The 24,551-nt window shown below is 38.3% G+C and overlaps 1 protein-coding gene across 1 annotated transcript in view; it reads right to left on the reverse strand.

The window, feature by feature from the left end:
- exoc3l2b (exocyst complex component 3-like 2b) overlaps positions 1-24,551 on the reverse strand; it is a 142,914-nt gene that overhangs the window by 76,941 nt on the left and 41,422 nt on the right. The window contains exons 3-4 of the mRNA XM_072915033.1: positions 8,443-8,931; positions 1,569-1,795 (exon numbers count right to left, since the gene is read on the reverse strand). Of these exons, the coding sequence (XP_072771134.1) occupies positions 1,569-1,795; positions 8,443-8,931 (716 nt within the window). The remainder of the gene's footprint in view (positions 1-1,568; positions 1,796-8,442; positions 8,932-24,551) is intronic.

Below are 24,551 nucleotides of genomic sequence, written 5' to 3' on the forward strand. Positions count from 1 at the left end.
AAACAAGGTAAAAGAAAGCAAAAGAAGATAAAATAAGTTAAATAGAAGGTGAAAAAAAAGGTAAATAAAAAGTATAAAAAGGAATATAGAAAGTAAAACTCGGTAAAAGACGGTCGAATAACTTCACTAGAAGGTAAATAAAAAGGTAAATAGAAGGTAAATAAAAGGTAATAGAAGTTAAATAGAAAGTAAAAGAAGGTTAAATAAGGTATAAACAAGGTAAAAGAAGATAAAACAAGGTAAAAGAAAGCAAAAGAAGATCAAATAAGTTAAATAGAAGGTAAAAAAAAAGGTAAATAAAAAGTATAAAAAGGAATATAGAAAGTAAAACTAGGTAAAAGACGGTCGAATAACTTCACTAGAAGGTAAATAAAAAGGTAAATAGAAGGTAAATAAAAGGTAAGAGAAGTTAAATAGAAAGTAAAAGAAGGTTAAATAAGGTATAAACGAGGTAAAAGAAGATAAAACAAGGTAAAAGAAAGCAAAAGAAGATCAAATAAGTTAAATAGAAGGTAAAAAAAAGGTAAATAAAAAGTATAAAAAGGAATATAAAAAGTAAAACTAGGTAAAAGACGGTCGAATAACTTCACTAGAAGGTAAATAAAAAGATAAACAGAGGTAAATAGAAGGTAAATAAAAGGTAAGAGAAGTTAAATAGAAAGTAAAAGAAGGTTAAATAAGGTATAAACAAGGTAAAAGAAGATAAAACAAGGTAAAAGAAAGCAAAAGAAGATCAAATAAGTTAAATAGAAGGTAAATAAAAAGTATAAAAAGGAATATAGAAAGTAAAACTAGGTAAAAGACGGTCGAATAACTTCACTAGAAGGTAAATAAAAAGGTAAATAGAAGGTAAATAAAAGGTAAGAGAAGTTAAATAGAAAGTAAAAGAAGGTTAAATAAGGTATAAACGAGGTAAAAGAAGATAAAACAAGGTAAAAGAAAGCAAAAGAAGATCAAATAAGTTAAATAGAAGGTAAAAAAAAAGGCAGATAAAAAGAATAAAAAGGAAAATAAAAATTAAAACTAGGTAAAAGACGGTCGAATAACTTCACTAGAAGATAAATAAAAAGATAAACAGAGGTAAATAGAAGGTAAATAAAAGGTAAGAGAAGTTAAATAGAAAGTAAAAGAAGGTTAAATAAGGTATAAACAAGGTAAAAGATGGTCAACAGAGGTGGAAAGAAGGTAATGAAGGTTATGGCAAGTAAAAAAATTGGTTATTCCAAATATTTCCCTTAAAATACGCGTTGAGGCTATAAAGTGTGTTTTTTAGATTTAGAATCGGCATGAAAAAGAATTGCGATTTGAAGGTGAATTGATTTTTTGTGCACCCCTAATGAACACGATGTAATGATAGTATTATAAGTTCTATCGTATAAAGTGCGGTCTATAACACACAACCCTGGTCTGTAATAAAGAGTGAAAACAACAACAAAGAAAACATGATACATGTGTCGCGTATTCTCCTCATAACCTTTTCAATACTCACATCTGCCATATTGAATGTGTGCCCCCCCCCCCCAGAGTGAAAAGCGGAAGGCAGCAATTAGTGAAAAGGTGTCTCCTACCTGACAGTGGCTCCCTGGGCTTGACCTCCTCTTCCGGCTCCTTGTGCACCGGCTGCTCCTCGGGGCCCTGCGACGAGGGGTCGGCCCCGGACTCCCTCTTCATCTTCCCCAAGCCCACCATCTTCATGAAGGACACGCGGCGGCTGGTGGAGTCGCACTCGCTCTCCGAACAGTTGAGCTCGCCGTTGGTGCGGAAGCTGAGGGTGTCGCGGTATTTGCCCGCAAACCTGCAAAGAGCGAAAACGTAGGGAGGTTCATTTGTCTTTATTACGACAGCTTTTTTGGAACACTGAATTTCTCCAACTAAATGTTTTCGTGTTTAAATTTAGCGAATTTTGTTATATTACATAAAATTATGCTGACAATTTTACTGAATAAGAAATTGTGCGCAACATTTGCGTGATAGAACACATCGCTTTAAAATTCAGTGTAAAAAAAAAATTCAGTGTAAATAAACTGGTGCAGAAAAATTCAGTGTAAATAAACTCAGTGTAAAAAATGATTCCATCCATCCATCCATTTTCTACCGCTTGTCCCTTTCAAGGTCGTGGGGGGTGCTGGAGCCTATCACAGCTGCATTTGGGCGGAAGGCAGTTTACACCCTGGACAAGTCGCCAAAATTGGGGGCAAAAAAATTCAGTATAAAAAAATATTCAGTGTAAAAAAATTCAGCGTAGACAAATTCAGTGTGGAAAAATTCAGTGAAGCAACGAATATTTCTGCACTGAATTTTGGGAAATCAATTTTTTTACATAAAATTTTTTTTATGTAAAAAGTTTTTACATTTTTTACAAATTATGCTGACAATATGACATAATAAAAAGTTGTGTTTAAAAAATGTGTTTGTCAGAATGCAGTGTTTTAAAATTCAGAGTGTAAAAATTCAGTGTAAAAGAAAATTCTTGGCAGTGTAAAAAAATTTGGTGCAGAAGAATTAAGTGTAAAAAAAATTTAAAGCAGAAACATTTAGTGTAAAACAAATGTGGTGCATACAAATTTAGTGTAAAAAAAATTTAAAGCAGAAAAATTCAGTGTAAAACAAATTTGGTGCAGAAAAATTAAGTGTAAAAAATGTTTAAAGCAGAAACATTCAGTGTAAAACAAAAATGGTGCAGAAAAAAAATCAGTGTAAAAAAAATTTAAAGCAGAAAAATCCAGTATAAAACAAATTTGGTGCAGACAAATTCAAAGTGGAAAAATTAAGTGTATAAAAAAAATCAGTGCAGAAAAATTCAGTGAAGCAACAAATATTTCTGCACTGAATTTTGTGGAAGGATTTTTTTTTTTTTTTTTTACATCAAATTATGCTGACAATATCACCTAATAAAAAGTTGTGAGCAAAATGTGTTTAAAAAATGAGTTTGTCAAAATACAGTGTTTTAAAATTCAGTGTGAAAAATAATTTTCTGAAAAAAATTTGATGCAGAAAAAGTCAGTTGGAAAAATTTGGTGCAAAAAAATTCAGTGTAATTCTTTTTAAAGCAGACACATTCAGACAAACAAATTTGGTGCAGAAAAATTCAGTGTAAAAAAATTTGAAGCTGAAAAATTCAGTGTAAAACAAATTTGGTGCAGATAATTTCATTGTAAAATGATTCAGTGTAAAAACTTTAGTGTAGAAAAATTCAGTGTAAAAAATATTTAGTTTAAAAAACATTCAGTGCAGACAAATTCCGTATAAAAAAAAAAAATCAGCTTATAAAAAAATCTGTGTAAAAAAAAGCAACGTAGTATAATTGCAGTATAATTTTTTTACATCATTACATTATGCTGACAATATCACCTAATAAAAATGTTTGAGCAAAATGTGTGTTTAAAAATGTAGTTTGTTAAAATACAATGTCTTAAAATTCAGTGTATAAAGGTTCCGTGTAAAAAAATTCAGAGCACAAAAATTCAGTGTGAAAAAATGTGGTGCAGAAAATATCAGTTAGAATAATTTGGTGCAGAAAAATCAGTGTAAAAAAAATCAGTATGAAAAAAATCAGTGCAGAAAAATTCAGTGTGAAAAAATTTGGTGCAGAAAAAATCAGTTAGAATAATTTGGTGCAGAAAAATCATTGTAAAAAAATCAGTATATAAAAAAATCAGTGCAGAAAAATTCAGTGTGAAAAAATTTGGTGCAGATAATTTCAGTGTAAAATGATTCAGTGTAAAAACTTTAGTGTAGAAAAATTCAGTGTAAAAAATATTTAGTGTAAAAAACATTCAGTGCAGACAAATTCCGTATTAAAAAAAAAATCGGCTTATAAAAAAATCTGTGTAAAAAAAGCAACAAATATTTCTGCACTAAATTTTTTGCAGTATAATTATTTCTACATCATTACATTATGCTGACAATATCACCTAATAAAAAATGTGTGAGCAAAATGTGTGTTTAAAAATGTAGTTTGTTAAAATACAATGTCTTAAAATTCAGTGTGTGAAGGTTCCGTGTAAAAAAATTCAGAGCACACAAATTCAGTGTAAAAAAAATTTGGTGCAGAAAAAATCAGTTAAAATAATTTGGTGCAGAAAAATCAGTGTAAAAAAAAAACAGTATGAAAAAAATCAGTGCAGAAAAATCAGTGTAAAAAAAATCAGTATGAAAAAAATCAGTGCAGAAAAATTCAGTGTGAAAGAATTTGGTGCAGAAAAATCAGTGTAAAAAAATCAGTATGAAAAAAATCAGTGCAGAAAAATTCAGTGTGAAAAAATTTGGTGCAGAAAAAATCAGTTAGAATAATTTGGTGCAGAAAGATCATTGTAAAAAAAATCAGTATATAAAAAAATCAGTGCAGAAAAATTCAGTGTGAAAAAATTTAGTGCAGAAAAAATCAGTGTAAAAAACTTAATGACGCAACCAATATTTGCACTGAATTTTTCTGAACTGATTTTATATGCATTGACATTTTTTACAACGAATATTTCTGCACTAAATTTTTTGCAGTATAATTTTTTTTACATCATTACATTATGCTGACAATATCACCTAATAAAAATGTTTGAGCAAAATGTGTGTTTAAAAATGTAGTTTGTTAAAATACAATGTCTTAAAATTCAGTGTGTAAAGGTTCCGTGTAAAAAAAATTCAGAGCACACAAATTCAGTGTAAAAAAATTTGGTGCAGAAAAAATCAGTTAAAATAATTTGGTGCGGAAAAATCAGTGTAAAAAAAACAGTATGAAAAAAATCAGTGCAGAAAAATTCAGTGTGAAAAAATTTGGTGCAGAAAAATCAGTGTAAAAAAAATCAGTATGAAAAAAATCAGTGCAGAAAAATTCAGTGTGAAAAAATTTGGTGCAGAAAAAATCAGTTAGAATAATTTGGTGCAGAAAAATCATTGTAAAAAACATCAGTATATAAAAAAATCAGTGCAGAAAAATTCAGTGTGAAAAAATTTGGTGCAGATAATTTCAGTGTAAAATGATTCAGTGTAAAAACTTTAGTGTAGAAAAATTCAGTGTAAAAAATATTTAGTGTAAAAAACATTCAGTGCAGACAAATTCCGTATTAAAAAAAAAATCAGCTTATAAAAAATCTGTGTAAAAAAAGCAATGAATATTTCTGCACTAAATTTTTTGCAGTATAATTTTTTTTACATCATTACATTATGCTGACAATATCACCTAATAAAAATGTTTGAGCAAAATGTGTGTTCAAAAATGTAGTTTGTTAAAATACAATGTCTTAAAATTCAGTGTAAAAAGATTCAGAGCACACAAATTCAGTGTAAAAAAAATTTGGTGCAGAAAAAATCAGTTAAAATAATTTGGTGCAGAAAAATCAGTGTAAAAAAAACAGTATGAAAAAAATCAGTGCAGAAAAATCAGTGTAAAAAAAATCAGTATGAAAAAAATCAGTGCAGAAAAATTCAGTGTGAAAAAATTTGGTGCAGAAAAATCAGTGTAAAAAAATCAGTATGAAAAAAATCAGTGCAGAAAAATTCAGTGTGAAAAAATTTGGTGCAGAAAAAATCAGAATAATTTGGTGCAGAAAGATCATTGTAAAAAAAATCAGTATATAAAAAAATCAGTGCAGAAAAATTCAGTGTGAAAAAATTTAGTGCAGAAAAAATCAGTGTAAAAAACTTAATGACGCAACCAATATTTGCACTGAATTTTTCTGAACTGATTTTATATGCATTGACATTTTTTACAACGAATATTTCTGCACTAAATTTTTTGCACTATAATTTTTTTTACATCATTACATTATGCTGACAATATCACCTAATAAAATGTTTGAGCAAAATGTGTGTTTAAAAATGTAGTTTGTTAAAATACAATGTCTTAAAATTCAGTGTGTAAAGGTTCCGTGTAAAAAAATTCAGAGCACACAAATTCAGTGTAAAAAAATTTGGTGCAGAAAAAATCAGTTAAAACAATTTGAAGCTGAAAAATCCAGTATAAAACAAATTTGGTGCAGATAATTTCAGTGTAAAATGATTCAGTGTAAAAACTTTAGTGCAGAAAAATTCAGTGTAAAAAATATTTAGTGTAAAAAATATCCAGTGCAGACAAATTCCGTATAAAAAAAAAAATTCAGCTTATAAAAAAATCTGTGTAAAAAAAGCAAAAAATATTTCTGCACAAAATTTTTTGCAGTATAATTTTTTTTACATCATTACATTATGCTGACAATATCACCTCAGAGCAAAATGTGTGTTTAAAAATGTAGTTTGTTAAAATACAATGTCTTAAAATTCAGTGTGTAAAGGTTCCGTGTAAAAAAATTCAGAGCACACAAATTCAGTGTAAAACAATTTGGTGCAGAAAAAATCAGTTAGAATAATTTGGTGCAGAAAAATCAGTGTAAAAAAATTAGTATGAAAAAAATCAGTGCAGAAAATTTCAGTGTGAAAAAATTTGGTGCAGAAAAATCAGTGTAAAAAAATCAGTATGAAAAAAATCAGTGCAGAAAAATTCAGTGTGAAAAAATTTGGTGCAGAAAAAATCAGTTGGAATAATTTGGTGCAGAAAAATCATTGTAAAAAAATCAGTATATAAAAAAATCAGTGCAGAAAAATTCAGTGTGAAAAAATTTACTGCAGAACAAATCAGTGTAAAAAACTTAATGACGCAACCAATATTTGCACTGAATTTTTCTGAACAGATTTTATATGCATTGACATTTTTTACAACGAAATTTCCTGCACTGAATTTGTACACAATGATTTTTTACAGTGAATTTCCACACACTGAATTCGAAAACACTATTAGAACCAACTGAATTTTCAAACACAAAGTTTGCTCACAAATTTGTATTATATAAAATTGTCAGCATCATTTGATGTACAAAAATTCAGTTCACAAAATTAAGGCTGAAACGACGCGTCGACGTAGTCGACGTCATCGGTTACGTAAATACGTCGACGCCGTTTTTGTGCGTCGGCGCGTCGCATATTTACGTCACACTACTTTACTGTCATGGCGGAGCGCAAAGCAGACGATGCGAGCGAGGGGAAAAAAGCACGCCAAAAGTCGTCAAAAGTGTGGGAGTATTTCAATAAACGGCCTAATAATGTTGTTGTATGCACACTGTGTCGAGCGGAAATGGCCTATCATAGCAGCACAACGGCTATGAACGAACATTTGAAAAGAAAACCCCCGACAGCGTTCTTGCCATCACCATCAACAAGTCAATCGTCCGCGTGCGTATACGTTGTCATTATTACACAAAAACATGAATGTGTCATTTGTATCTGCGTTGTAAATTCATAAACTAAAGCACCGTTTCGCTCTGAGAGGCGCGTTTGGCGTGCCTGTTCAGTGTTTACAAAGACGCGCTCCTCTTTAACGCTGTGGAGAGGCGGCGGCGGCGAGCGAGCGGCGAGGCGGGGCGCGCCGGGAGCGACGCCGCAATCGTGCCCAGGTGCGCGATCCGCGCAGTTGGAAGAGAAAAGACTTTGTGTAAAATTAAAAGATTGTAAACCTGGCAAAGCCGTCTGGCGTTCAGTCTGTCGGTCCTGAAAGAACCCCACGGCACAAGACGTGTCACAAACGCTAACGTTAATTAGTTGTGCAAATACCTTTTACAACATTAACAGTTACATATACTATGTACAAACCAACAATTAACTTTCACTTTAATCATACTATCATTGTTGTGTTATTAAGCAAAATAAGCAATACTTTTACTTTTGTTGAAATGTTTACACTGTACACTTTTTTGTATTGGATGTTTAGCTTTATTTTTGCACATTTTAGCAAATAAGCAATACTTTTACTTTTGTTGAAATGTTTACACTTGTTACAGAATATTTCCGTTTTGCACTTTTCTGTATTGGATGTTTATCTTTATTTTTGCACATTTTAAAGCAAAATAAGCAATACTTTTACTTTTGAAATGCTTATACTATTCCAGAATATTAAGATTTGCACTGGATGTTTACTTTTATATTTGCACATTAAAAAGCAAATAAGCTACTTTTAATTTTGTTAAATGTTAAAAGTTTTAAATGTTTACATTGTTACAGAATATTTTGTCATGTTGTTGTCAATGTTGACTGACTAGTGGCCATACTTTTTTTTTTGTAAATAAAAGCCATGCCTTTTGAAAAAACTGGCCTACATTTATTTTTTCCTCTTCATTTTAAATTTAAAAAAAAATCGGTAAAAGGAAAAATAATCTATAGATTAATCGAAAAAATAATCTATAGATTAACCGATTAATCGAAAAAAATAATCTATAGATTAATCGATAGAAAAATAATCGTTAGCTGCAGCCCTACACAAAATTGAAACGCAAAAAATTCAGTTCCATAAATTCAGTGTCAATAAAAAAAAGAGACAATTTAACCTCCCTAAAAAGACAGACGGCGCCCGTTTGAATTGACGCGTCCAACAACCTTGGACCATGACCTTCGACAGTGGAGAATCACGTTGGCGTTTACCTGAGCAGACTTCCCTCCGAGCTCCGCCTGCCTCCCTTCTTCTTTTCCGCAGGCGACGGGGTCCCCTGCGGCGACCCCTGCGGCGAGGACGCGGCGCTGTCTCTGCTGCGCACCGACATCCTCAGGGTCTTCCCCAGCTTTCCCAAACTCTTCAGGGGGGACTTGATTTTGAAGGAGCCCTTCCTTGAGCCCCCTTTGCCCTTCTTGCCCTCGTTGGCCTCGTTCTCATCCTCCTCGTCCTCGAAGGGGTTACGGTCCCCCGGAACGTTGCCGTCCAGGAAGGAGCCGCCCGGCGACCAGTGGTTGCCATGGCCGCCGTCGTCGTCGTCGTGGTCGAAGCGGGTGTGGTGTTGGGGGTTGATGTTGAGGCTCATCCTGCGGATGAACAAAGCGTTGTCGAGGGTCGGACCGCCGCCCTTCAGTCGCACCGGCAGGTTCTTGAGGATGGGCATGGTGGCACGGGGGGAGGGGAAAGAGGGGAGGAGGAACCTTGAAGAAAGTAGAGGAACACCAATTAACTTCAACTTATCAAGAGTTGTTTGTTATTGATTCATTTTCTGGCGACAAATCCTAATGAGTAAATGTGCCTGCTAGGCTACGCTAGATAGCTAGTAAATATAAGGTAAAAAAATAAAAAATAAAATAAATTAAGTAAAATAGAAGGTAAATAACAGGTTGTGGAGGGGGGCGTGGCCTGCAGACCTGCAGCGAAGCAGGGTGGGCCAGGACCGGCTTCGAGAACAGCGACAGGTGCGTAGATGGCCCACCTGGGCCTGGTTATCTAATCACCTGTCGCTCTGTTAAAGGCAGCAGCCAGGGAGGAGAGAGGTGGTGGAGCTGGAGCGAGAGAGAGAGCGAGCCGGAGACACACCAGACAATTGCTGAAAAGCAACCCCCAAAAAATAAAATAAAATAAAAAATATAAAAAATAAAAGCAACCCAGTGAACTATTGTAAAGAAAATAAAACAGTGTTGTAACCCTGATCCCGTATGACGATGTTTGGTGGTCCGTGGAACCCTGAGGAGAGAAACCTCCACACAGGTAAAAAAGGTAAAAAAAAAAGACTAATAAAAGCTCAATGTAGCAAATAAAAGTAAAATAATGTAAATAGAAGGTAATTATAAGGTTTAAAAAAAGAATATAGAAGGTAAAATAAGTTAAATAGCAGGTAAATAAAGAGTGAAATACATTAAATAAAAAGTAAAAGGAAATAAAAGGTAAAATAAGTTCAATAGAAGGTAAATAAAAGGTAAAATACATCAAATAAGAGGTGAAATAAGGAATTAGGAAGGTAAAAGAAGATAAAACAAGGTAATATACAGTCAAAGAAGGTAAATAGAAGGTAAAACAAGTTGAATAAAATGAATATAGAGGGTAAAAGAAGAAAACAAGGTAAAAGACAGCTAAAGAAGATAAAATAAGATAAATATAAATTAATTAAAAGATAAAATAAGTTAAACAGTAGGTAAAAATAAGGTAAATAAAAAGTATAAAAAGGAATGAAACTAGATAGACAGTTGAATAACTTCATTGGAATTTAACCTCTCTAAAAAGGTTAAATAGGCGTGTCAAAACTATCTAATAATAATAACACTAACCAAACATTTTCCACATGCGGGGGCCATTTTCATATTTTTTTTATTTCAAAACCAATACACTGTAAAAAAAAAAAAAATACCCTCAAGTTTGGTCCCTGGGACCCACAAGGGTTTCAGTCATAAAAATGTTTAAAATAAGTCATGTATTATTTTATTTTTAATCAACGCATAAATCTGGAGATCAACTTCAAGTCTATCTGTTGATCTAAAATTTTTATTTTTTTAATGTTTTTATGTTTTATGTCCTTTTTGTCAAAACCCCGTCTTTTATGGCAAAACTACAAAATATGCAATATTTTCTCCCCAAAAAATATCAAAGTGGAACATTTGATGTGAAGTAATTGGAGCCTTAAATAGGTCAATAATGAGATAGGCTCCAGCACCCCCTGTGACCCCGAAAGGGACAAGCGGTAGAAAATAGATGGATGGATTTATAACATTGATTTTAGTTTTTGAGCAATCACAGTTAAAATAAAACAAGAATCACAGTAAAATTCTTGGGGATCCAAAAGGGCCGTACTCATACTTTTTTGAACGATTAAGTCTGTGGATCAACTTTAGATCTATCCGTCAATTACACGTTTTTATTATTTTTGCATGTTTTTTTTTCGTTTTATGACCATTTTGTCAAAGACAACTTTGACAAAATACGCAATATTTTCCCCAAAAATATTTAAAAATAGAATTTTTGATGTTAAATTATTGGAGCGTTGAACAGGTAAATAATTCATAGCAACGTTGATTTTGATTCAATAATTTTTTTGACTAATGACAGCTTTAAAGAAAAAAAAACATGACAGCTTTGTGCTGTTAAAGTCAAAATTGCAACTTTATTTCACCTGCTCTTTAATTCCACCTTTTTATGATTTTTTTGTGTGTTTTTATTTTTCCAGTATTTTTTGACTGAGGGCCGCACTTTGGACACCGTGTCTTAAAATATACACAGGTGCATTTCAATAAGTTAGAATACATTTGATAAGTTAGTTTATATTAGTAGTTTGATTCAAAAAGTGAAACCCTTACAAGATTCCGTATGCTACCCTCTGAGAGAAGCTAAATCAAATCTAAGCTAGGCTAACTGGCAAAGACAGTGTTGCTACAGTACTAAACGTATTAAACACTGTTAGTTTTTATCACACGAACAAACAATAACGCAAAAGGCCAGCTTAGTAAATCAATAACAAAGATAGTTTTTGAAGGAAGGTGACCGGTTTTTACAAAAAATTTGTTTTGAAGGGGGAATAGCAAACTTCCTGTTGATTTTTGCTGGGGGTTGTCAATTTATGAAATGTAGGTCTAAGTGAGACCTACGGAGAGGTTTTTGTTTCATGTCTCTCCGACCTTCCCAGTGGGAGTTACAGGCAGTTTTGTCATTTTTTTCTTCCGAGGAGCAGTTTTTTTCTCCGTTTTATTCAAAAATTGCTCTAGAGCGCAATTTTTTAAATTTGGGGTTAGGTTTTTTCATTAGATCGCAATTTTTGCTGGTTCTGATGTGTGCGCTCAGTTTGGTGAGTTTTGAAGCGTGTTAAGGGGGTCAAATTACAGCTGAAAGAGGCAAAAGTGACTGTTTTTAGTACTTTTTTGTCTTGAAGGGGGAATAGCCAACTTCCTGTTCAGACCTAAGTCAGACCTACATAGAGATTTTTGTTTCATGTCTCTCCGACCTTCCTAGTGGGAGTTACAGGCAGCCTAGTTTTTTTTTTTCCTAGGGGGCGCTAGAGCGCAATTTTTATTTTTGGGGTTTGTTTTTTTTATCAAAAGGCAATTTTCGCTAGCCCTGATGTGTGCGTCAAATATGGTGAGTTTTGAAGCATGTTAAGTGGGTCAAATTGCAGCTCAAAGAGGCGGCCGGTATAATAATAATAATAATAATAATAATAAAACCTTACAAATTCAATAGGTCCTTATGCAATGGGCCATGCGGGCCCTAACTATTAAATTGTTATTCCATTATTATGATTTTGTAGCAAGTTCACATACTGATTTTGTAGCGAACACACTAGCCAGTAGGGACAAATTTTATAGGCATCGACCGAACTCCGTCAGTACTACGGTCTTCCAAAAATTTTTTATTTACATTGGATTTGCCATAGACAGGCTACTATTAGCATTAGCGATTTTACATGGCGATTCTGACATCTCCAAATTTGTTAGAGGAAACTACAATTAAGATGAGTGCTACAATCATACAGCTGGTGTGTAGTAAGCCCAATACTTACACTATAAACACTTTGTAGGGCGCAACATAACACGTTCAACTCCCTGGAAAAAGTGACTTCCTCGTTAGATAGCGTACGTTAGTTAGCCTATACCATCTAAGGCTTGGAAGTGCAACTGCATTGGGACTCAAATGTGTAAGAAACAGGGTGTAACAACTGGACAGCAGAGTTATCATAATCAGCTCATTTTAAAATTTTACATTACAAAATAAAATGTTATCATCAAACAATTGTAGCTAACACACTAGCCAGTAGGGACAAACTTTATAGGCATCGACCGAACTCCGTCGGTAAGCTCTTCCAAAATGCGCTAGGTTAATTTTTAATTTACATTGGATTTGCCATAGACAGGCTACTATTAGCATTAGCGATTTTACATGGCGATTTCGACATCTCCAAAATTGATAAAGGAAACTACAACTAAGATGAATGCAACAATCAAACAGCTCGTGTGTAGTAAGCACAATACTTACACTATAAACACTTTGTAGGGCGCAACATAACACATTCAACTCCCTGGAAAAAGTGACTTCCTCGTTAGACAACGTACGTTAGTTGGCCTATACCATCTAAGGCTTGGAAGTGCAACTGCATTGAGACTCAAATGTGTAAGAAACAAGGTGTAACAACTGGACCGCACAGATAACATTTTACAAAATAAAATGTTATCATCAAACAATTGTAGCTAACACACTAGCCAGTAGAGACAAACTTTATAGGCATCGACTGAACTCCGTCGGTACTCCGCTCTTCCAAAATGCGCGAGCTTGATTTTTATTTTACATTGGATTTGCCATAGACAGGCTACTATTAGCATTAGCGATTTTACATGGCGATTTCGACATCTCCAAATTTGATAAAGGAAACTACAACTAAGATGAATGCAACAATCAAACAGCTGGTGTGTAGTAAGCACAATACTTACACTATAAACACTTTGTAGGGCGCAACATAACACATTCAACTCCCTGGAAAAAGCTACTTCCTAGTTAGACAACGTACGTTAGTTAGCCTATACCATCTAAGGCTTGGATGTGCAACTGCATTGAGACTCAAATGTGTAAGAAACAGGGTGTAACAACTGGACAGCAGAGTTATCATACTCAGCTCATTTTAAAAATTTTACATTACAAAATAAAATGTTATCATCAAACAATTGTAGCTAACACACTAGCCAGTAGGGACAAACTTTATAGGCATCGACCGAACTCCGTCGGTACTCCGCTCTTCCAAAATGCGCGAGCTTGATTTTTAATTTACATTGGATTTGCCATAGACAGGCTACTATTAGCATTAGCGATTTTACATGGCGATTTCGACATCTCCAAATTCGATAAAGGAAACTACAACTAAGATGAATGCAACAATCAAACAGCTGGTGTGTAGTAAACACAATACTTACACTATAAACACTTTGTAGGGCGCAACATAACACGTTCAACTCCCTGGAAAGAGTGACTTCCTCGTTAGATAACGTACGTTAGTTAGCCTATACCATCTAAGGCTTGGAAGTGCAACTGCATTGAGACTCAAATGTGTAAGAAACAGGGTGTAACAACTGGACAGCAGAGTTATCATAATCAGCTCATTTTAAAATTTCACATTACAAAATAAAATGTTATCATCAAACAATTGTAGCTAACACACTAGCCAGTAGGGGCAAACTTTATAGGCATCGACCGAACTCCGTCGGTACTCCGCTCTTCCAAAATGCGCGAGCTTGATTTTTAATTTACATTGGATTTGCCATAGACGGGCTACTATTAGCATTAGCGATTTTACATGGCGATTTCGACATCTCCAAATTTGATAAAGGAAACTACAACTAAGATGAATGCAACAATCAAACAGCTGGTGTGTAGTAAGCACAATACTTACACTATAAACACTTTGTAGGGCGCAACATAACACATTCAACTCCCTGGAAAAAGTGACTTCCTCGTTAGATAACGTACGTTAGTTAGCCTATACCATCTAAGGCTTGGAAGTGCAACTGCATTGAGACTCAAATGTGTAAGAAACCGGGTGTAACAACTGGACAGCAGAGTTATCATACTCAGCTCATTTTAAAATTTTACATTACCAAAATAAAATGTTATCATCAAACAATTGTAGCTAACACACTAGCCAGTAGGGACAAACTTTATAGGCATCGACCGAACTCCGTCGGTACTCCGCTCTTCCAAAATGCGCGAGCTTGATTTTTAATTGGATTTGCCATAGACAGGCTACTATTAGCATTAGCGATTTTACATGGCGATTTCGACATCTCCAAATTTGATAAAGGAAACTACAACTAAGATGAATGCAACAATCAAACAGCTGGTGTGTAGTAAGCACAATACTTACACTATAAACACTTTGTAGGGCGCAACATAACACATTCAACTCCCTGGAAAAAGCTACTTCCTCGTTCGACAACGTACGTTAGTTGGCCTATACCATCTAAGGCTTGGAAGTGCCACTGCATTGAGACTCAAATGTGTAAGAAACAGGGTGTAACAACTGGACAGCAGAGTTATCATACTCAGCTCATTTTAAAATTTTACATTACCAAAATAAAATGTTATCATCAAACAATTGTAGCTAACACACTAGCCAGTAGGGACAAACTTTATAGGCATCGACCGAACTCCGTCGGTACTCCGCTCTTCCAAAATGCGCGAGCTTGATTTTTAATTTACATTGGATTTGCCATAGACAGGCTACTATTAGCATTAGCGATTTTACATGGCGATTCCGACATCTCCAAATTTGATAAAGGAAACTACAACTAAGATGAATGCAACAATCAAACAGCTGGTGTGTAGTAAGCACAATACTTACACTATAAACACTTTGTAGGGCGCAACATAACACATTCAACTCCCTGTAAAAAGTGACTTCCTTGTTAGACAACGTACGTTAGTTGGCCTATACCATCTAAGGCTTGGAAGTGCAACTGCATTGAGACTCAAATGTGTAAGAAACAGGGTGTAACAACTGGACAGCAGAGTTATCATAATCAGCTCATTTTAAAATTTTACATTACAAAATACAATTTTATCATCAAACAATTGTAGCTAACACACTAGACAGTAGGGACAAACTTTATAGGCATCGACCGAACTCCGTCGGTATTTCGCTCTTCCAAAATGCGCGAGCTTGATTTTTAATTTACATTGGATTTGCCATTGACAGGCTACTATTAGCATTAGCGATTTTACATGGCGATTTCGACATCTCCAAATTCGATAAAGGAAACTACAACTAAGATGAATGCAACAATTAAACAGCTGGTGTGTAGTAAGCACAATGCTTACACTATAAACACTTTGTAGGGCGCAACATAACACATTCAACTCCCTGGAAAAAGCTACTTCCTAGTTAGACAACGTACGTTAGTTGGCCTATACCATCTAAGGCTTGGAAGTGCAACTGCATTGAGACTCAAATGTGTAAGAAACAGGGTGTAACAACTGGACAGCAGAGTTATCATAATCAGCTCATTTTAAAATTTTACATTACCAAAATAAAATGTTATCATCAAACAATTGTAGCTAACACACTAGCCAGTAGGGACAAACTTTATAGGCATCGACCGAACTCCGTCGGTATTTCGCTCTTCCAAAATGCACGAGCTTGATTTTTAATTTACATTGGATTTGCCATAGACAGGCTACTATTAGCATTAGCGATTTTACATGGCGAGTTCGACATCTCCAAATTTGATAAAGGAAACTACAACTAAGATGAATGCAACAATCAAACAGCCGGTGTGTAGTAAGCACAACACTTACACTATAAACACTTTGTAGGGCGCGACATAACACATTCAACTCCCTGGAAAAAGTGACTTCCTCGTTAGACAACGTACGTTAGTTGGCCTATACCATCTAAGGCTTGGAAGTGCAACTGCATTGAGACTCAAATGTGTAAGAAACAGGGTGTAACAACTGGACAGCAGAGTTATCATACTCAGCTCATTTTAAAATTTTACATTACAAAATAAAATGTTATCATCAAACAATTGTAGCTAACACACTAGCCAGTAGGGACAAATTTTATAGGCATCGACCGAACTCCGTCGGTACTCCGCTCTTCCAAAATGCGCGAGCTTGATTTTTAATTTACATTGGATTTGCCATAGACAGGCTACTATTAGCATTAGCGATTTTACATGGCGATTCTGACATCTCCAAATTTGTTAGAGGAAACTACAATTAAGATGAATGCAACAATCAAACAGCCGGTGTGTAGTAAGCACAATACTTACGCTATAAACACTTTGTAGGGCGCAACATAACACGTTCAACTCCCTGGAAAAAGTGACTTCCTCGTTAGATAACGTACGTTAGTTAGCCTATACCATCTAAGGCTTGGAAGTGCAACTGCATTGAGACTCAAATGTGTAAGAAACAGGGTGTAACAACTGGACAGCAGAGTTATCATAATCAGCTCATTTTAAAATTTTACATTACAAAATAAAATGTTATCATCAAACAATTGTAGCTAACACACTAGCCAGTAGGGACAAACTTTATAGGCATCGACCGAACTCCGTCGGTACTCCGCTCTTCCAAAATGCGCGAGCTTGATTTTTAATTTACATTGGATTTGCCATAGACAGGCTACTATTAGCATTAGCGATTTTACATGGCGATTCTGACATCTCCAAATTTGATAAAGGAAACTACAACTAAGATGAATGCAACAATCAAACAGCTGGTGTGTAGTAAGCACAATACTTACACTATAAACACTTTGTAGGGCGCAACATAACACGTTCAACTCCCTGGAAAAAGCGACTTCCTCGTTAGACAACGTACGTTAGTTAGCCTATACCATCTAAGGCTTGGAAGTGCCACTGCATTGAGACTCAAATGTGTAAGAAACAGGGTGTAACAACTGGACAGCAGAGTTATCATAATCAGCTCATTTTAAAATTTTACATTACAAAATAAAATGTTATCATCAAACAATTGTAGCTAACACACTAGCCAGTAGGGACAAAATGTATAGGCAGCGACCGAACTCCGTCGGTAAGCTCTTCCAAAATGCGCTAGCTTAATTTTTAATTTACATTGGATTTGCCATAGACATGCTACTATTAGCATTAGCGATTTTACATGGCGTTTTTGATATCTCCAAATTTGATAAAGGAAACTACAACTAAGATGAATGCTACAATCAAACAGCTGGTGTGTAGTAAGCACAATACTTACACTATAAACACTTTGTAGGGCGCAACATAACACGTTCAACTCCCTGGAAAAAGCTACTTCCTATTTAGACAACGTACGTTAGTTGGCCTATACAGTGCTGCCACCTAAGGCTTGGAAGTGCAACTGCATTGAGACTCAAATGTGTAAGAAACAAGGTGTAACAACTGGACCGCACAGATAACATTTTACAAAATAAAATGTTATCATCAAACAATTAACATTTATTATTACACACAAAAGTGCCGAAAATTGAGTCCCAGGTACCGGTTTAAATGTGATCGGTACCGATCCCTATCGTCTGGTGTGTTAGTTTGTTTTAGTGCTAAAATTGTTACAGTCTCTCAGGTGTGGTTGGACATATTTGACATATCAAAGAGATAAAAATGTTGTATGGATAAATCAATAATTGAAACAGTGGCTTGTAAAACGCTGCTCACGCCCATCGGAACAAACTTTGAACATCAGCATGAAATAAAAAAAAAACGTAATGTTTACTTTCACAGCAGACCCTCAAATGGACAAGAAACCCTGCTCTCTGATTGGCTGCGGCGGTATGGACCATCATAAATGCATGCATGCCTCTGCTGGCCCTGCACATGGCATCAAATATGATTTGGTAGTCATAGCAACCAAGTTAGCAGTTATGTGACGCTCCCAGTGATAAAGCTACTGATGTTCCTCATAAAGTCTTTAAACATTAACAAGGCTGCGCTGGGATCAGTAAACATTGAACATTTGAACAAGTCACTCGTGTCGACAAGACAACTTTCATATTAATCATCATTTCTTCTATTATTTCTCAATATATTTTACACTGATCAACAAAAACCTTTAATTACATGACACAAATAAAGACTCACAAAAACATTAAAATATCCCATTAAGACATTTTTTGTACAAACCCCGTTTCCATATGAGTTGGGAAATTGTGTTAGATGTAAATATAAACGGAATACAATGATTTGGGAACTGAGGAGACACATTTTTGAAGCTTCTCAGGTGGAATTCTTTCCCATTCTTGCTTGATGTACAGCTTAAGTTGTTCAACAGTCCGGGGGTCTCCGTTGTGCTATTTTAGGCTTCATAATGCGCCACACATTTTCAATAGGAGACAGGTCTGGACTACAGGCAGGCCAGTCTAGTACCCGCACTCTTTTATTATGAAGCCACGTTGATGAAACACGTGGCTTGGCATTGTCTTGCTGAAATAAGCAGGGGCGTCCATGGTAGAGATGCGCGGTTTGCGGGCACAACCGCGGAGTCCGCGGATTATCCGCGGATCGGGCGGATGAAATTTAAAAAAATTAGATTTTATCCGCGGGTCGGGTCGGGCGGTTGAAATAAAAAAAAAATTAGATTTTAAGTAGATTCAGGCGGGTGGCAGTTAAACCAATTGGGAAATATATATACATAGTTAAATGTTGTTACCCACATACGAAAAACGAGCAGGCACCTGCTGCATATGCCACAACAGAAGAAAAAAAAGAAAAAGAGATGGACACTTTTACGGAGCGGAGAAGGGACGCCTTGCCGGGGTCCGGGACCGAGGCCCCTTCCCCCGAGAGGGCCCCACCGGGAGCCGTAGCTGAGGCGATGCGCGAGAAGGGCCCGACGCACGTCCAGGGTCACCACCGCACCGACACCCCGCCTCGTCCGCCTTCGCGGCGGCCGGCGTCACGCGCAGCAGGTAAGCAGCTTACCTGCCCGCCACCCCCCGTGGCCGGGGGCTCGTAACAGGGGTCACTCCGCGCGCTCCGCCCGCGCAGCTTACCTGCCCGCCACCCCTGTTGCCGGGGGCGCGTAACAGGGGTCACTCCGCGCGCAGTGCGCTCACGAAAGGGGTGGGGCTCACCCTGGTTGATATAGACAGCAGGACGGTGGCCATGGAAGTCGGAACCCGCTAAGGAGTGTGTAACAACCCACCTGCCGAATCAACTAGCCCTGAAAATGGATGGCGCTGGAGCGTCGGGCCCATACCCGGCCGTCGCCGGCAGCGAGACGCGCTTGGAGGTGCGCTCAGCGCGGCTCCCATATGATTGCGCACTGGTGTGCGTCTGGGCCGTGACAGCGTGGCACGCGAATGTCTGTGCTGCATTGGATCAGTCTCCTTTCTTTAACAGGCAAAAGCTTTATAACCTCACTAATGCCTTGCATCGTCTATATTAGATATATAACAACGGGCGGGTGCGGGCGGGTGCGGTTCTGATCAAATGTTACATCGGGTGGATGGCGGATGGTTGACGACTTTCTGATGCGGTTGCGGATGAAATAATTGCCTATCCGCGCATCTCTAGTCCATGGTAACGTTGCTTGGATGGCAACATATGTTGCTCCAAAACCTGTATGTACCTTTCAGGTAAGTTACCCATGTCTTGGGCACAAATGCACCCCCATACCATCACACATGCTGGCTTTTCAACTTTGCGCCTATAACAATCCGGATGGTTCTTTTCCTCTTTGGTCCGGAGGACACGACGTCCACAGTTTCCAAAAACAATTTGAAATGTGGACTGGTCAGTCCACAGAACACTTTTCCACTTTGTATCAGTCTATCTTAGATGAGCTCAGGCCCAGCGAAGCCGACGGCGTTTCTGGGTGTTGTTGATAAACGGTTTTCGCCTTGCATAGGAGAGTTTTAACTTGCACTTACAGATGTAGCGACCAACTGTAGTTACTGTTATTGCAAATGAGCCGTCGGCCCCCGGACAGAGCGACCCCAAAACCAACAAAGGCTGCAACTGCCGCAAGAAACCTGATTGCCCTCTCAACGGGGGGTGCTTACAAACATCAGTTGTTTACCAATCTAAGGTAACACGCAAGGACATTAACACATCCGACACATATGTAGGATTAACCGAGGGAGAGTTTAAAACCAGATGGAACAATCACAAGGCTTCTTTCAGGAACCAAAACTTGCGGAATACCACAGAACTCAGCAAACACATTTGGGACCTCAAAGACAATAATGCTGAATATTCAATAACATGGCAAATTCTTGCATCCAGCACACCTTACAATAGCGGTAATAAAAGATGCAACCTATGCTTGAAAGAGAAACTGTTTATTATATACCGTCCAGACCTGTCATCCCTCAACAAGCGCAGCGAAATTGTATCAGCATGCCGCCACAGACGGAAACACCTCCTAGGTAACACATGAGCCAATCACCACGCCCCTACACCAGCCTGTACCCACCCACTCTGTGCCCTATATAAACCATGGTATGTGAATGCTCCCATTAAAATCTCCTGATGATTGAGGGAACCCCCTCATGAAACAGGCCTGTAGAGATGAAGTAGTCTTGTGATTTTTTTTCCCCACACATACATATATATATATATATATATATACATCCTGAAAATATGCACACAAAACTGTGTTTAGATAATTGATACTTCAAACTTGCATAAATAAATCTTAAGGAATATAACATAACTTGGCTTCTGAGAGCTTCAAAATGTAATGAATACAATTCTAAAGTTGTTGATAAACAAGCAATTATTTTAATAATTAAATATGGTCATTTTAAATGAATTATTATGATCATTTAAAATTAATTATTTCAAATATGTTTATTTTAATGTATAATTCTATGGCTGGATGTAATAAGAAGTCAGAAAAAATACAAATAAAAATACAATTAATTTTTGATGTTTTTAGCAAAATATAGTAAAAATGTATTTAGTTTTTTTAATTCATCCATCCATCCATCCATCTTCTTCCGCTTATCCGAGGTCGGGTCGCGGGGGCAGCAGCCTAAGCAGGGAAGCCCAGACTTCCCTCTCCCCAGCCACTTCGTCCAGCTCCTCCTGTGGGACCCCGAGGCGTTCCCAGGCCAGCCGGGAGACATAGTCTTCCCAACGTGTCCTGGGTCTTCCCCGCGGCCTCCTACCGGTCGGACGTGCCCTAAACACCTCCCTAGGGAGGCGTTCGGGTGGCATCCTGACCAGATGCCCGAACCACCTCATCTGGCTCCTCTCCATGTGGAGGAGCAGCGGCTTTACTTTGAGCTCCTCCCGGATGGCAGAGCTTCTCACCCTATCTCTAAGGGAGAGCCCCGCCACCCGGCGGAGGAAACTCATTTCGGCCGCTTGTACCCGTGATCTTGTCCTTTCGGTCATAACCCAAAGCTCATGACCATAGGTGAGGATGGGAACGTAGATCGACCGGTAAATTGAGAGCTTTGCCTTCCGGCTCAGCTCCTTCTTCACCACAACGGATCGATACAGCGTCCGCATTACTGAAGACGCCGCACCGATCCGCCTGTCGATCTCACGATCCACTCTTCCCTCACTCGTGAACAAGACTCCCAGGTACTTGAACTCCTCCACTTGGGGCAAGATCTCCTCCCCAACCCGGAGATGGCACTCCACCCTTTTCCGGGCGAGAACCATGGACTCGGACTTGGAGGTGCTGATTCTCATCCCAGTCGCTTCACACTCAGCTGCGAACCGATCCAGTGAGAGCTGAAGATCCTGGCCAGATGAAGCCATCAGGACCACATCATCTGCAAAAAGCAGAGACCTAATCCTGCAGCCACCAAACCAGATCCCCTCAATGCCTTGACTGCGCCTAGAAATCCTGTCCATAAAAGTTATGAACAGAATCGGTGACAAAGGGCAGCCTTGGCGGAGTCCAACCCTCACTGGAAACGTGTCCGACTTACTGCCGGCAATGCGGACCAAGCTCTGGCACTGATCATACAGGGAGCGGACTGCCACAATCAGACAGTCCGATACCCCATACTCTCTGAGCACTCCCCACAGGACTTCCCGAGGGACACGGTCGAATGCCTTCTCCAAGTCCACAAAACACATGTAGACTGGTTGGGCAAACTCCCATGCACCCTCAAGGACCCTGCCGAGAGTATAGAGCTGGTCCACAGTTCCACGACCAGGACGAAAACCACACTGTTCCTCCTGAATCCGAGGTTCGACGATCCGGCGTAGCCTCCTCTCCAGTACACCTGAATAGACCTTTCCGGGAAAGCTGAGGAGTGTGATCCCACGATAGTTAGAACACACCCTCCGGTTCCCCTTCTTAAAGAGAGGAACCACCACCCCGGTCTGCCAATCCAGTGGTACCGCCCCCGATGTCCACGCGATGCTGCAGAGTCTTGTCAACCAAGACAGCCCCACAGCATCCAGAGCCTTAAGGAACTCCGGGCGGATCTCATCTACCCCCGGGGCCTTGCCACTTTTTAATTAATAAATATATTTATTTTTAGGTAAGATAAACATAATAATACAATTTATCTCTAGTCTGGATGATTTAGTTCTTGTCACCCTGTTGTCCACCCGTCGTGAAAAAAGGCTGTCCTCACTCAGGTCCGCATGGAGCCGGAGGGGGCGTGGCCTCCAGCTCCGGCTGAAAATCGGGAGATTTTCGGGAGAGGCGATGAATTTCGGGAGTCTCCCGGAAAATTCGGGAGGGTTGGCAAGTATGTCGCTGAGACATGGACGACAATTTAACATCAGAAATAGCGCTTTTATTTCAAGTTTCCTACGTGTGGCTTATGGAATTCAAGGTGTGTGTGTGTGTGTGTGTGTGTGTGTACACGGATGTTGTTGATGTGGTCAGTTTCCAGTCTCACCAGCTCAGGACACATTGCTGCTGCCAGAAATAGACACACACACACACACACACACACACACACACACACACACTGAGCGGGCAGGACAGAGTGGGAAGCCGCTCTGCGGCGTTGGTTCCATAAATACCCAGCAGCCCCGGCGGCAGGTCAGGAAACCCCACGCTGTTTTCTTCAAGAGGGTCGCAGGGCATCGCGGAAGCTTCTGGACACAAACAATGAAGCGGAAAGGACAGCGATAGTGTGACGGACAGAACCCGACACCGCTGCGCCTCCGCGGGGCCCGGCCCGGTCCAAATAGCGAGGAGAAGCCGGGGGGCAAAGGGGGCGCCACTGAGACGCTGCTTCACCCGCTGGAGCACAAAGTACACGAGTCATGTGACGCAACACCTTTGACGCAGCTGTCAATCATCCATCCATTCATTCATTCATTCATTCATTCGGAACAACCTCGCTGACACTGAAGGCCAAGAAGTCGCCACCTTTGAATGTCAGCAAACAGGAAACCCACAAGACAAGAAGATAGCCAATCAGACCACAGCCCAAAACTCAGCCTTGACCACCTCCTCCTCCTTGTGTGTGTGTGTGTGTGTGTGTGTGTGTGTGTGTGTGTGTGTGTGTGGATAAGGCGCTGATGTCGAAGGAAAAACAACACAAGAAGGCCAACAAGCCATAAGTCATAAGCAGTCATAAGCACTTCCTGTTTAAACTTTATCACCGTTTCCTCCTCAGCTCACTTCTGACTTCTGCCCCACGCCCCTCTTATGGAAAGGACCTTCCAAACATGAGGACACTGCCCCCTGTTACCATGGCAACAAGGGCAGAGGCCTGTAAAAGTCGATTACAGTCATCCCACGGCGTCATTTTTTTTTTAAAGCATATTCTACATATTTTTGGCCTAAACCAAGTTTTGAATGAAGTTGTATTCATGTACAAACCCCGTTTCCATATGAGTTGGGAAATTGTGTTAGATGCAAATATAAACGGAATACAATGATTTGCAAATCATTTTCAACCCATATTCAATTGAATATGCTACAAAGACAACATATTTGATGTTCAAACTCATAAAGTTTTTTTTTTTTTTTTGCAAATAACAATTAACTTAGAATTTCATGGCTGCAACACGTGCCAAAGTAGTCGGGAAAGGGCATGTTCACCACTGTGTTACATCGCCTTTTCTTTTAACAACACTCAAATGATTGGGAACTGAGGAAACTACCGTATTTTCCGCACTATTAGCCGCACCTAAAAACCACAAATTTACTCAAAAGCTGACAGTGCGGCTTTTAACCCGGTGCGCTTTATATATGGATTAATATTAAGATTCATTTTCATAAAGTTTCGGTCTCGCAACTACGGTAAACAGCCGCCATCTTTTTTCCCCGTAGAAGAGGAAGTGCTTCTTCTTCTACGCAAGCAACCGCCAAGGTAAGCACCCGCCCCCATAGAACAGGAAGCGCTTCTTCTTCTACTGTAAGCAACCACCCGCCCGCG

This window comes from Nerophis lumbriciformis, linkage group LG17, assembly GCF_033978685.3.
Source record: "Nerophis lumbriciformis linkage group LG17, RoL_Nlum_v2.1, whole genome shotgun sequence".
In the NCBI taxonomy this organism is placed as follows: domain Eukaryota; kingdom Metazoa; phylum Chordata; class Actinopteri; order Syngnathiformes; family Syngnathidae; genus Nerophis; species Nerophis lumbriciformis.